This window comes from Hippoglossus hippoglossus, chromosome 22 (assembly GCF_009819705.1).
Source record: "Hippoglossus hippoglossus isolate fHipHip1 chromosome 22, fHipHip1.pri, whole genome shotgun sequence".
NCBI lineage: Eukaryota > Metazoa > Chordata > Actinopteri > Pleuronectiformes > Pleuronectidae > Hippoglossus > Hippoglossus hippoglossus.
In genome coordinates, this window is record NC_047172.1 from 16,140,670 (window position 1) to 16,155,282 (window position 14,613).

Sequence of the window (14,613 nt, forward strand, 5' to 3'; positions counted from 1 at the left end):
TTAACACAATGATTTCCCCTAAAGGTTTCCTTTAATTTGGGCATTTTTTGACTATTCTACAGCTTTTGTAGATTCTTTGTCGCGGTCTTTACCCTGGTCCCACGGAGGTTCAATACAATAAATTCACACCCAGAAGAACCCTAAATATGGCTTCTTTTATTTTATCAAGATCCATGAATGATTCGCTGGGAAATCAGTGAAAAGGTCCAAAACCGCCCTGTCTCACAATGTTAAAGAAAGTGAAAAAAATCTCCTGGATCCACCCCCACTGTAATGGGTTCTTCCCTGACTCATACTGCATCCTTTCACCAAGTTTTGTGGAAATCTGTTCATTTGTTTTTGTTTAATCTTCAATACAATCAACCAAACAACAACCTCCTTGGTGGAGGTAATAAGAAAATCCACATTACACTTCTGCGTGTCTAACACTCGGTATTTGGGAATATAGAGGAAAAAGTAGTCCAATAAACACGACATCCAATCAGCTACTGATACCACTAAATTACTCTAAAACATAAACTGTATAGGATTCTTTAATAAACACGAGCTTTGAGTTACAGTGATAATGACGGCTATTAGAGCATATTAACCCACTGTGTGTTCAGTGCTTGGATCAGGAAGTTCGGTCTCCAAAGACGGGAGTTAGCAGAAATTGCTCCAACATGCTCGAACATGAGAAGGATAACCCCACCTACAGCGCCTCCTGCATTTAACACTGCACCATTCATTGACGCCGTTCACACTGAAGACAACGCCCTGTGTTTTTTTCTTTGAGGAGATACAGCTCATTGGATCAGTGTGTTCTCTGTAGACAAGCCACATCCGCATTAGGGTCTTTAATGTGATATTCCTTCATAATAATGTGGACTTCCTGGAGATTCAGAGGTTTAAAAAAAATTTTTATAAAAAAAAAAGATCTAATTTCATTGCTATTTTCCTACGAGACGATTTCATTTCTATCTCGCGTCTCGGTAAACAAGTGTCGATGGAGCGGAGCGCTGCAGAGGAAGGCCCTGTCACTCTTGGCCTCACACACATCGATTGCAGACGGTCCCTTCCTGTCCCAAACTGTTTGGCTGGCAAATCCAATTACGCCGGAGATTGTGCAGAAACAGCACATTTTTTGGTCTCATTCTGTTCCCCAGCAGCCGGCCAGCAGCAGTTAATGCCAGGGTGGAACACTCTGGAGCAGATCAACACAGACGACAAGCAGAGAGCCAGTGAGACAGGTGGATTTAATGCAACTGCTTCATTAAAACATAACAAATCTCATCTACACACCCTTGATCATGGGTTAAAAAAGACTTTTGATTTCCATGCTAACTGACAGTCCAAGGAGCCAGTGCAGCTATCAGAGGAAGTGAGCTTTTCCCAATGGCGAGGCCCGGAGGATGAAAGCTTTAATGTGCGGTGGTCTGTCCCAGATACGGCTTCCTCTGCGGTTGCATGGATCCTATTAGCCAGTACGGGCAGCGAGGTCCCATTGCAGGCAGCTTTTATCATTCACATCTGTCTGAGAAAGAGGCCTTCCCCCGTAACTCCAAACACTGGGCATCACCCAGAGATTCTCTCACCAACGCAGGAGGATCAAGGGAATCGGAGCAGTTCTCTTATCTTGTACAAGTTTTCCCTGCAATTTGAAATGTCCTCAAGGAAATTCAGAGCTGATAGTACCGACCATTAATCTGTTTTTCTCTACAGTCAGAAGCATGACGCTGCAGAATGGCTGTTCATCATCGTGCCACGGTGAAAAACCTGTAGCCATGGTTACAATAGGACATGAGAGAATGGTTCTTTGTTGCAGTTTTTTTTTTTTTACATTTGCAGAACTGGATTTTGGCTTCGGAGCTGCTCTAACAAATTAGTGACATTTAAAAACCTTCTCCCTAAACCCAATTACAAGGGATCTGACATTCTGCTGATTAACTAATGTCGCTTGAAGTAAGGAGACGAGTCAGATGAAAAGAGCTACCATGCAGATTTAGCAGATATAACACGACTCACACGCAATGCGCTTCTGACATTTTGTACCTAAATACTCCTGATGCCTTTCTGAATGTTATTCCTACCTCATAGCAATAACAGAGAAATCCCTCAGAGGAATCACTGGAAACACATCTTATGCTAAACTAGGCTAATGACGATATTGGTAATGATGAAGATGACAAAGTAAGGCTACAACTACAGGGCCAGTTATTAAGTGAAGATCGTAACACACCAAACGACTGTGACAAAAAACACAGATTCAAAATCTTCAGGTATCAAAACGCTAAAACAAGATTATACCAGATGTATATTCCAGTTTAAAAAGGATGGAAGTGTTGAACAAATATAAAATTCTGGAAAACAGGGTCGGGACATTTTTCTGACTTTGTCTTTCACATGTGAAGAACAAGGCAGGAGATAGTCAGACACGTTCACAACGACATGTGAGGAGTAGAGCATGGAGGAGGGAGGAGGGAGGAGGGAGGAGGGAGGACATGATGAATACATTTAGCTGTTATTGCTTACAGCAATTCGACACTGGCATCAGCTGTCAAATCTCACTGTCTTATCAAGTCGATTTCTTTATTGCCATATTCAACGTGTATGTGAATGTCCACAGCAACTGACTCTGACATTTGCGTTTTCCAACCCCTTCAGAAAATGTCAGGTAATATCCAGACTTCAGTGCTTGTCTGAAAGCAGCTTTAAAGAAAACTTTGGAAACGCTTCTAGCTGTCTGCATTACTCTGTATGGAGGAAATCAGCAGTTACTGAACTGCACACATCCAGACTTCCTACCAACAGCAGCAATCTCCTCTCGGTAACAGAACACACAACTGTGTTTTTGGGTCAAGCTGACGTAACACAACAGATTACAAGATCCAAATCTACTGTGATGACTTCAGCCTTGATTTACTTTCACTATAACAGTCATCTGATCTGATCTGATCATCCTCAGCGACAATGTTTGGCTTAAACACACATGGCAGGAACTTCTCCTTATGTCACACACCAATAAAAACACTATGATCTATTACCATAGAAACTGAACCAGTTTCAAATCTAAAGGAGACAGGCAGGAACTGAAAGCAGTGTTATGGTGTAATACAATGCAATTCCCTCCTCAGTTTCGGGTATGCACTGTGCAACATGGGGTTAACGTCTCCAGAGCCTGTAAAACAAATATTAGCTCATCTGAAAGAAACTCATCTGGAATCAAACTGTCTGTGAGCGATGGCTCATTTAGTTCGCCTCTGTATTTGTTACAACCTGCTAATGACAGGTTTACAGCAGCAGCGCCTTACAACATCACAGACTGAGGGTGAGCCACGGCGTTGGGATGACGTAATCAAATTACCTTTCAAAGCAGAGAAAAACCTCTGTGATGAGAATCAATGCACTCACTTGTAACGCTACATTAGATCAAACAAACAACCTGCAAATACTCCTACATTGTTATCTACAACAAGGAGGTTATGTTTTCACCTCTGTCCATTTGTTACTACTACAACTACTAGAAAAATATCCATTAAACTTGGCGGGAGGACGCGGTGTAGGTCAGGAAATAACACATTAAGTTTTTAATCGGGTCAAAGAAACATTTTTAACAATTTCACAGGAATAATTCACAGGTATAAGCCATATTTAGAGGAATGATATCTACGAGTGTGTGAAATTTGGTGCAGATTGATGTGTGGGTGTGGATCCAAAAAGCAAAAGCCAGATCCAATTTTAGGAATTAAATGTGGTTTCATAAGGGTCTGTTGGCCATGGCGGAGGTATGTGCTCTTCAGCGCCTTTCTAGTTGTTTATGTTTTCATCTGTTTTGTTTGACATTTTCATGGTTCAATAAATAAAAAAAAAAAGCTTGCCACCATTACATTTTGATTAATTATTGGAGAAGGGTTTTTTTTTCTTCTTTTTAAGTGATTCATTTCACTCATGTTTCATGTGGCTGAGGACTGTTCATTTATGCTGATCTCCAAAAGTAGCTCAGCTGTAAATCTGCACTGAATTTCAATTCGATATCTAAATTCCTGTCTATATTTGGTCAATCATAAAAGTTTGTGTTTGTGCTCAACTTTGAGCTGGATTTTCCTTTTAGACAGCACCTTCCAAAACTCACTACGTTTCCATAAAATGACTTGAGGAGGTCAAAAGTTTAGTTTTTACGCAACACTATGAATAGGGACAAAATGAGAGGTCCCAGATCCACTGTTTAGAAGAGGACGAGAGCGTGACAGAGCTGCCATAACAACAGCTGTCTGGATGAGCTACGACACTGATGTCAGCTTAATTACTGACAGGCACCGAGTAAGACAGCATTTTTGACACGTGAGCTCAGGGGACATGCAAACGTCAACCACAGGTGCAGAGGCGTATTTGAATAGGCACAGTGGACGAGATGATCAAAAAGGAGAACACCTATGATTTGCTGTTCTTTGTTGGACAGCTTGAAACTCGCTAAAAGGTTTCAGGCCCCGTCAGGCGTGCGGATCACATTACTGAGTGACACTCGAGAGAAGGTAAAGAGAACTGAGAGTGATGGTGGTGGGTACGGTGGTAAAGGAGGTGAGACCGCAGAATCACTATGAATCAACTCAAACCACACGACACAGGCCTGTACACAGGCCAAGGACTTCTACAAGGTGAGAAAACACTCTGAATAATACACTCCATCCATCCATTATCCATACTGCTTATCCTTTGAGGGCCGCAAGAGGGGAAGGGTACAGGTGGTGGCTGTTATTGGCTATTGTGTAGAATAAATCAAAGAAGATTGAACCACCTGCAAGAGCAACTAGAGTCCAACTGTCCCCTTTAATTCACTCAAGCTGCACCAAATCCCCCACACTCAACAGTTCCTTAAACATGTCTGATTTCCTTTCAATCAAGAGCCATGAATTATTCCCTGGGAAAAAGGTGAAAGTACCCCCTGAATATAGACTGAATATCTGAACTACAAACTTTCGTGTTACTAAATCCTTCACAGAAAAAATGATTGACAGAGTAGTTGACCCTGGCTAGGTTTACTGAGTTCATATATATCTAGAAATGTCAATGAAATAAAGTAATTTTTCTTAATGGTAAATCAAACAAAATGAAAATGATGTATTACCAGGCAGTATATTGTGGACCGGTGTAGCGATGTTAATGTCCTGTAGGGGCTCCAGGGTCTCCGTGTGGAAAAGGCGGAGTGTGGAACCCGAACTGAAGGCGATCCAAATGCCCACCCCGGCCACCACCATGTGGGACACCACCATGCCCTCCTCCTGGTGGGTCTCCAGCTGCCTCTGGATCAGGAGCACAGGGCAGAGTGACAGGAGTAAGTCATCACACTACTGCACATTGACACTAGATTCAGTCGGAGGGACCAAGTCTATCACAAAAAAATAAGCAATAAAATAATAAAATTGATATACAGATAGAAATATGTCAGTGTACACAACCTGTAGGATTATAAACTGTGTAGTTCTCATTAGCATCTACATCACCATAAATGCATTTTCACTGGCGAACAGAAAATGACTCTGTGAGGGAATTCAAACTTTTGTTTTTGTGTTTGGCACCAACGCTACACAATAGTATTATATTTGTAACTTTCTAGGCTCAGACTAAATGTTTTTTGGAGGAGAATCTCTGAATGTTGGTGGAACTGGAGAATCAACCCACAGAAAGTCTGTTTAGACTGCAGCTGCCCATGCATTGTAAGTGGTTGTTATGTCTGGGAATTCTTTGATTATGCTTAAGCATCAAAATGAAGAATCACATTTCCACAGTGCAAAGCAGAATATGATACAGGGGGGGTTTGTTCTGGGCCAAACGCTCAAACATTATTTATTCAGAGGTGATGTCAATGACGACGGTCAGGTGAAATCCAAACAGGAAGTACAGGGAAGAAGATTTGGTTTATAAATCTCAAACAAAATAAAATAAATAAAAAAGTTACAATTCATTCGTAAGATTAAATCACAATCAGTTTGTAGTTTTGAACTCTTAACATGTGAACCAACAGAGTAGCCTCACTCCACCACCACTGGTTACATAATCTCACCACACATTACTCTACGTGTAGGTGGAGTTAGCAAAGGAGAGAGTCCATTCACAAGTGTATCAGTACATGTTTCTGATAAAATGTGAAACATTCAAGTACTGTGTTGCACCTTGTGTAAATGTAAACCCTTGTAACTTATATTAGATATACCTTTCATTGAAATGACTAAGTATTAAAATATCCGGTCATGCTTCCCTCATCTGTTGGACTTTGAGTCACTACTGTGGACAAACTGTAAGCCCTCGCTGAGGAAGAGAGAGAGCGACAGGCAGGTGGTACAACATAATGAGCTTAATGAGGCTAAACAGATTATGAATGAGTGCATGTCAGAGGAACGTTACTATTCCTGGACCCACGGCAGGTGCCTCCAATCCCTAAACCAGGCCAGAACACACACAAAGGGAATAACGTCCATATTCCAGGAAAATGGGAGCGGGTAGAGTGAGAAGAGAAGTGAGGCGCCCTGATCTAGATGCCTTTTATACTTCAAAGCTGCTTTCAGTCATGCACTGAACTCTGGACATTTTACTGAAATTTCCCAGAGGGGCTGTATGTGAGAACGTAAATGTAAAAGTCAGTTTCTCGGGAGATATTCCACAATGTCACTGCTAACCGCCTTGTCATAAAATGTATGACAAATGTCTCATGTGTGAACATACAGAAGGAAAAAGTCACAGCGGGTGAGTCGGCGTGTTCATGATGTTTCTAAGAGGTGACAGACGCAAAACTGGAGGAAAAAAAAGGATAGAAATAAAAAAGGATAGAAATATCTAATATGAAAAAAGAGGTGCCATGCGAGTAGAAGACGCTGATGAAGAGGTCAACTTGGAAAGCTAAGGATATTTTCTTTTCCTGTTGTGAACGTGTCCGACCCGGACAATCTCCTTCTGCGTTCATCATATGAAATTCGTAAAACGCCTTGACACAATTTTCCACTGATTTCCCGGAGTTCATGTCTAAAATAGCTTTGTGATCACATTTCACCTTTTAAAAAAACGTAAACAATAAGCAATGGTGTACGTATCCAAACTCAAACATTTCCACTTTACTTTATGACGGTTCACTGCCCTTAATTTGATTAAAAAGAAAATCACACTCCCTCTCTACTGAACTCTGGATGCTCTAAAGTACTAAAACACTCAATAAATCACCTTCAAGTAAACAAAACAGATTCCAAACTGGCTTTTTATTTTCCTGACCTGACACAGGTTTAGACTTGACAAACTGATATGAGGATGATTAACGCACCAATCATCCCTTTTCTCTAGCGCTTGTTTCCTGTATGATTTACACAGGCCGGCTGGGACAGGTACACAGATAAGAAGACATGCACCAAGGATTATTTACACACACACACACACGGACATGACACGTATTTATAACAGCGTGATAACAGTATCAGGTTGAGCGAGGCTTCATACCTCCACAGAATGTGTGTGGGTGCTGATGATGAAGACCTGGCCCCCCGATGATGCCCAGAGATGCTCCTCCACCGCCAGCATGGCCTTGACCGGGAGGACTCCCAGCTTCAGCACCTTGGGCTTGTCACTGCACCACAAACCGTCTGGAAGAACAAACACAGTGTTGGGATACATAAGCAGAACATGCATACGATGAAAAACTAAACAGTGCAGTACTGTACATCACTTCTATTAATATTATTGTTTTTTCTTTTGCAATTATTCATGTATTAGTTAGAACGGCTCACTGAGGACACTTTATTGGTCAATCTGTCTTTATATATGTCGTCTGTAAAGGTCATCTGCAGCTCTGCTAATGCTGGTGGAGTGGCCATTGATGGCTTTCACAGCCTTCACTATGAATATAGATGTGCCAGGCTTTAGTCAGAGCCGAATCCCACACACACCTCCTACACGCACTGCTCTACATGTGCCCGGGCACCTACAGCGCCAGCAATGAAACACCACATGGACTGCCTTTATAAATACCAGCGCGTTGCTTTTCTGCAACCGTTCTGGTTTGGATTTCAGTCAGTGTTGTCTTAAAATGAGAGAAAATCTAATTTTGTCAGACAGAAAAAAAGTTAGAATTTAGGAAAAACTGAACCGTGCATCTGTAAGATGGCTTTAACTTACTTTGAGCTAGAAGGGCCCTGTGTTAAATACCAAATTCATTTCCTCCAGACACCACATTCCCTGAGCTAATCTAGCCCAGGAAGTGAATGTTGCCCGACCAGTAGTGTTTGTTTAAGAGAAGGCACAAAGGCAGCTATTGAAGGAAGCCACCCAGAGAGAAAGAGGTGTGCTTTCAGAGGTACAGTAATGACTGGGGAAGTAAGGGTAATCTCCCAAATAAAGGAGCTAGGTGGGATTAGCATTCCAGCAGTGCCCTGTTTATATTGCTGTAATGATCATACTGTGCAGGTGAATGCACATGAAAGAAAAGAGAAAATAAGAAAAAAGGATAGGAGCAGTGGAGGAAGAAGAAGAAAATGACATGAGTGCCAACTTGGAGGCTTATGTAAGTCATCTCTGCTGAAGAGAGTCTGCCCACATATCTCACATTTTCAACCAGAGCATTCCTTCATGTCAGTGTCAGCTGCAACAAGCTTCTCATCGCAGTGTAAGATAAGATAAGATAAGATAAGATAAGATAAGATAAGATAAGATAGTCCTTCATTAGTTCCACAATGGGGAAAAAGATATCAGTAACATATCAGTAAAAGTAAGTAAGCATGTACTTTATACGCAAAAGAATTGCATATTAGTGTATGTGTGTAAAGAGTACCATATCTACCGACTAGTTTCACAACGTCCTGTCTGTATGTGGAATGCATATCCCACTAACCGTTCTGCTAATCAGCTTCACACTTGGCATGTATATTGTCAATTGTCTGAGAAAGTGCAGTGTTGAGTTTGGTGCGATTTGGAAACGCAATACATTTTATATTAATAAAAATGTAATAAACATGTGACCAGCTCTGTCTGTGGGGGTGGGGCAGTTTCCCTTCAGTCTGTGGACCGAGTTTCATTTAAGGAAAAAACTGACATTAGTATCAGTGTAGAAATTTTCTTGCGGCTGTAATATTACAATTTTCCCCACTGTGGGACTAATAAAGGATTCTTTTATCTTATCTTATAACGGCTTCATTGCAGATAAACCAGGTAGGATGAACACAAAGTTTTTTAATTTCCCTCTGCACCATCGACTGTTTGTAAAAAGCTCTGCACACAACGTCCAGCACACAAACAATAAAAAGTGACAGTATATTGTAGAACTGTTTGAGGAGGACTCACTAATTACAAAGAATAATTCAGAAGTAGCTCCGGAGGATTAACACAGGCCAAGAGAACAGTCAGGTTTAGAACGGGCACCGCTCTACTGTAAAATATTCTCAACAGGAAAGGAGGCGTGACACAGAACGGCAGGACAGAGTTCATGATCTGAGTGTCTGTCTGTGACGTGCGACCTTTGCCGAATCACTGCCTCCCTCTTTCTCCATCCCTCATAACACAGTCAGTCACAGAGGAAATAGCGAGCGTGGCAGAATGAGGCTGAATGAGCCTCAGCTTCAGACACACTGCATCAGCAGCGGAGGAGCACTTCTGTGCAGCGACAACAATAAACTCAGCACTGAAGGCTCAGTGTTTTCCACATCACTGTTCACTGTGACGCCCCCCCCCCCTTTGATCAGATGACAGTGCAACATCAAGGAATATAAGCTGATCATTCTTCCTAGTTCTGCCGGCTTTCTTCCCTACAATGTAAACCGTGGGCCTAGTTTATATGCTAATGGGGTACAGGCAGCCGCAGTGACAAAGTACTTGAGCAGGCTTATAATCGGCATGCAGGGCACAGTTTTCCTACCAAACTATGCAGGATGACTCATGATTTCAGCATCGAGCACCGTGTCTCGGTGACAGAGCTGCAGTTCCGTGGAAATAATAACAAATCTGAGTTTTAGGGGCCAGGAATTTTCTTCTGGGAAGTGATTTGACACACTTGTTGTGACGAATGATGAAAAGCAACTGCAGCTCGAACATTCAGTCACACTGGCACACACTGTGCCACTGTCTAATAGGACGTGTGTGGAGGGAAGAAAAGACATGTGCATCAAAACGAGGTGTAATGAGTGGCCCAGAAAACATTCCTGAACGGTTACATATGCTGCACGTTACTTCCAGGCAAACTGTAGCTTGAATGTGGGAGGAGTTTTCCTCTTTCTTATCCTCAGGCCATCATCCATATTCTCTCGGACTCTTTTCTCCTCTCTTTCTCACTCGTTATTTTGCACACACAAGTATTATCCTTAAATTTAAAAGTTCTCTGCAAGGATTCTGTTTCTCCATTTTCCAAAATATGAATTCATCTTAACCTGTACACCGTGACACGTAGAAGAATCGGACAAAGACGGAGAAAAACTGAGAAAGGGAATGTGTGAGAAGCTCTGAGACCATCTGTTTGCACTGCTATGAAAGCTAATAGGAGATAAAACAAAACAGAGAATGTCAAGGACTGTGGGATTAGAGCAGCCCAGATCCTTTCCTCTGCTGTCTGTCCTCGTCTGAGAGGAGCAGATTTTAAATAGGTCACCACTAACGAATTGGCTTCTCCCAGACAACGGAGCAAACGGAAACAGAACCTCGGCACACAGGAGTAGAGACCCCCCGAGCTTTCACAATGAACCTCTGACTTAAACAGTAACGGCAACCTCAGGGAAAAAAAAGCAGTTGGAGTGGACCATAAAACAACATCTCTGAAAATAACCTCTTTCATTCAGTGTGGACAAATGTTTAGCTGAGTCATTTTAGCCCCAAACTTTTCAGCATTTTAAGACATTAATCATCCTCCTATTCATTGAAGAACTCACCAGGTATGTTGCTTTGTCTCAAAAGTTGCTAAATCCAAAAAGTCAAGTGGTAAACTCAGCAACAGTGCTCTCATCCATGTGCATTGTCAGATAAATTACAAAACTCTGGGCAGGCACAGACTAAATATCTAAGTAAACAATGTCAGAGTCCACACTCAAAAAGTCTAATTAACTCAGTGAATGCATTTCTGTTTAGCACAATAATAGTGATTTAGCCTTGTAATCACCCTAATTATGGCTATCAACAAACACTATGAAAGCAGAACTCTGAGAATATAACAGATAAACACATTCACAGACCCACCCACTCACACACACACACACACACACAAACACACCTTGTGATCTGGAGTAAACGGCCACCGAGCCGCTGACCAGGCCGGCGTACAGACAGGGTTTCTTATAGACCAGGCTGGTGACAGTGGACTTGTCCGGGGTGAAGAAATGCTGCAGACGTACTTTCTTGGACCGCTGGCTGCTTTTATACACGATGATACTGGACAGAGAGATAACGTTAGTACGGAAGTTAATACAGAAACATACTTTAACATGCACTCATATCCGCATTACATCAGTATGATACTGGCTGTGGATGCAGTTAAAACAAATGACAGACTCTAGTTATTACTTTGATGTTTGTGAGTGTTGCTGAATTGTGCGTGAGCAAAACCACAAGTTCGAGTGCTCTTATGTTATTATGAGAAGTGTGACGAAAATGTTTTGGCTATTATTAAAACTGTGGCGGGACAAATAAGAATATGGCCGGCCACAAAGTCTAGATAATGAATGGGAAACGCTGCATTGAGGGGGGTGAGATAGGGCATTAGCCTTGGCGGAGATATGAGCTGACAGAGCGGCCCTTAAGTGTCCTCACTGTCCCTGAAGCTGCTTTTCCAAATTTGAGTTCATTCAAAGACCTTCAAAAATGACTTGCAAAGCTTAACTCTGGTGTCAAATGAGGGGGTCTAGAAAAACACTATTGTCGTTTGATACTAAGACATAGACAGCAAATTACATTGTGTCGGTAGAGCACAACTTTCACAAAAATGTTTATGGTTCCTACAGATAGACTTTTATGACACACACTGTATAACCATGTGTACCTGCCCTCCTCCATGCCCAGACAGACACTGGGAGAATCGCTGGCCTTTGCTGCAGGGACGTGGTGGTTTTCTGGGACCTTCTCGCCATTCTCCTGGGGTTGCTCAGTTGAAACAAAGGCCATGCAGAGGATACGGGACTCCACATTGAAACACTCGGTCACCTTAGGACTGGAGTTCTGCATGGCCACAATGGCTATCTGGCCCATCTGGTTGGTGCAACTTGCAACCTGGACAAAAAAAAGAACTGTTTTACAGATGTATTTAACAATTTGTGGAGCCGAGGCCTGAGTGAAACTCATTCCAATGCAGAATGTATGAAAAGAAAGCAAACAATACAAAAGAACAGGTGAAGTATTCCCAATGTAATGCATGAGAAAAACAAATGTCTCTCCCCGAGCAAAGTTTAATTACATTAGTGAGTGCACATCAAAACATGACGGACAATTTAAAAATCTCCTCTCTCGGTTTAACTTCTTTCAGCTACATTTCCTTTATCACCTCATCATGAACATAAGCAACTAAAGATATGTTTATATATTCAACAGATCCAAGCTTTTTATTAACAGACACAACACTCCGTTAGCTTTGGTTATGAAATTCATTGTGTATTTAGAGAAAAGCTTAAATACTGAAGCAATAACTTTCAAACCCTGAGAGTCTTTCTCAAGGGCACATTAGACCCTTAAATAAATAAACAGCAAAAAGGGACCATCTGCTCTGCTGAGGCGTTTTTGGGAAAATCTACCTCCTTGAAAAACGAAGAGCTGGACTTGATGATAGAATAGTGTCATGTAGTAATAGTGTTAGCTTTTGATTGCATCAGCTATTGAACAATAAGATCACGCCCGTCAACATTCATTTGCATCTGTACACAAAAGACAATGACATTAGGCGATAACAACCCCATTTTAAACAAAATGTTTTAATATACAATGTGAACAAATGCAGATGAATTCTATTTCATGCTCTGATCAAATGTGTTGTTTTAAAGTTCTAAACATATAAATACAACACATTTTACAGCATACATGATTTTTCCATATTCTGACTTCAAGGCAAATGAACAAAACGAAGTTGGAATGACTTCAAAACTCGGGGAAATTGGACCTTCAGAGGAAGACGTGAATGCACAGTTAGGTTTCAAAGTTGAGGCTAACGAATGTGTTTCTACAGAGCTACAAATAGAGTTCTCCCTCTGGGTAGAAAAGACCCTCATTACTGTCGGCAGTCACTGTAAACCGTGGAATAAGATCTTGATTTGTGTATTTGTTTAGATCTGAGCTAACACAGTGATTCTTTTCCGGGGGATGATGGGAAAAAAATGTCTCACCCAGACGCATCCATGGCCCACGACGGGAGTGTCTGCTGTGCTCTCTGTGTTGACATGGGGCTCTGGGTTATGAACAGCACACTCCACCTGGCACAGGACAGGAGGAAGCAAGAGAGAACAGTAAAGTCAACAGATAGGAATTCACAGATCAATAAAACAGGTGCAATACTAGTGTCAAGGGTTCAAGGTTGTCTTTATTGCTATGCAAATAAGTGTTTATCAGTGTGAAGGTAGAATTGTCAAAGATCTGTGGTTCAGCCCCGTTGAAGTCAATAATCTCAACTGGCTATGAGGTTTTTTTAGTAGCTGCCATTTTTGGACTTTGTTAGCACTGACAGGAGTAGAGGAGCTGCTGAGCTGCGAGAATGAAATATGGTCGAGGAACAATAACGCTATTAAACAGAATGACTGCTCCTCTTCACAGAACCTAATACAACTTCATGTTCTCCAAACCACATGGCCTGCACGAGGATCGAACCCTTTGCATTATTAACGCCACGCCAACTGGCCCAAAACACACATTAAACAATCATTTGCATGTCGTTATCTGACTCCAGTCAACAAATCAGTGTCATGTAACAGTGTCAGGCCAAAATAAATAACCAAACATCTAAATCGAAAGATAATTTGTTGGTAGAGAATGTTGTGATTTATCCTTTCACACATCAGCAGGAATTCTTTCCCCCCCCCCCATTTTATTAGCTTCCATTAAATCATATGCAATTTAAAAGTGCTTGAACATGTCAGTATAATCTAAATAATGACCCGTACAGGGATCACACCATCGACCTTAGTGTTATTAGCACCATGTTCTAACCAGCTGAGCTAACTGGCCACACATGTCAGCTATTTCTGTCACACAGGGTCAGTCGATGCTGGTGGAAACATGACTGTGTGACATACAAAGGGGAGTGTGACATTTGAGAGATCCACTCAAGAACAAGAAAGACGTATGGACAATCGGAAAGTTGATTTAAGATGGAAAAACTCCAAACTATCATTAATAAAATAAGAATGTATAAACTTACTTACTACCTACTATGGGGTCAAGACAATTTTTGGTGGTTGCCAGATTGTTGTAGACAAAATAAATGAAATAGTATGCACCAGTGATAAGATCTACTTTAGAGTGGATGTTATTGATTATGTTTGTGAGAGTCAAAGTCTGTTTGCACACTAGGACAAAACAAACAAAAACATAACAAAAAACAACCCCCCCTCCCCACTTTTATTTTGTTATTTGTTTATTTTGGCGTGCACCAGCCTGATAATGCTATTATACTAATACTAGGGTTGAGATCCACAGTAT

At 41.5% G+C, this 14,613-nt stretch overlaps 1 protein-coding gene across 3 annotated transcripts in view; it reads right to left on the reverse strand.

Annotated features, from left to right (window-relative positions):
• Positions 1 to 14,613, reverse strand: part of arhgef10 (Rho guanine nucleotide exchange factor (GEF) 10) — a 56,352-nt gene that overhangs the window by 4,209 nt on the left and 37,530 nt on the right. For all 3 annotated transcript variants that reach the window (XM_034576377.1, XM_034576375.1, XM_034576376.1), the window contains 5 exons: positions 13,305 to 13,391; positions 11,975 to 12,201; positions 11,210 to 11,367; positions 7,462 to 7,604; positions 5,105 to 5,279 (listed from right to left, as the gene is read on the reverse strand). In XM_034576377.1, coding sequence (XP_034432268.1) covers positions 5,105 to 5,279; positions 7,462 to 7,604; positions 11,210 to 11,367; positions 11,975 to 12,201; positions 13,305 to 13,391 — 790 coding nt within the window. The remainder of the gene's footprint in view (positions 1 to 5,104; positions 5,280 to 7,461; positions 7,605 to 11,209; positions 11,368 to 11,974; positions 12,202 to 13,304; positions 13,392 to 14,613) is intronic.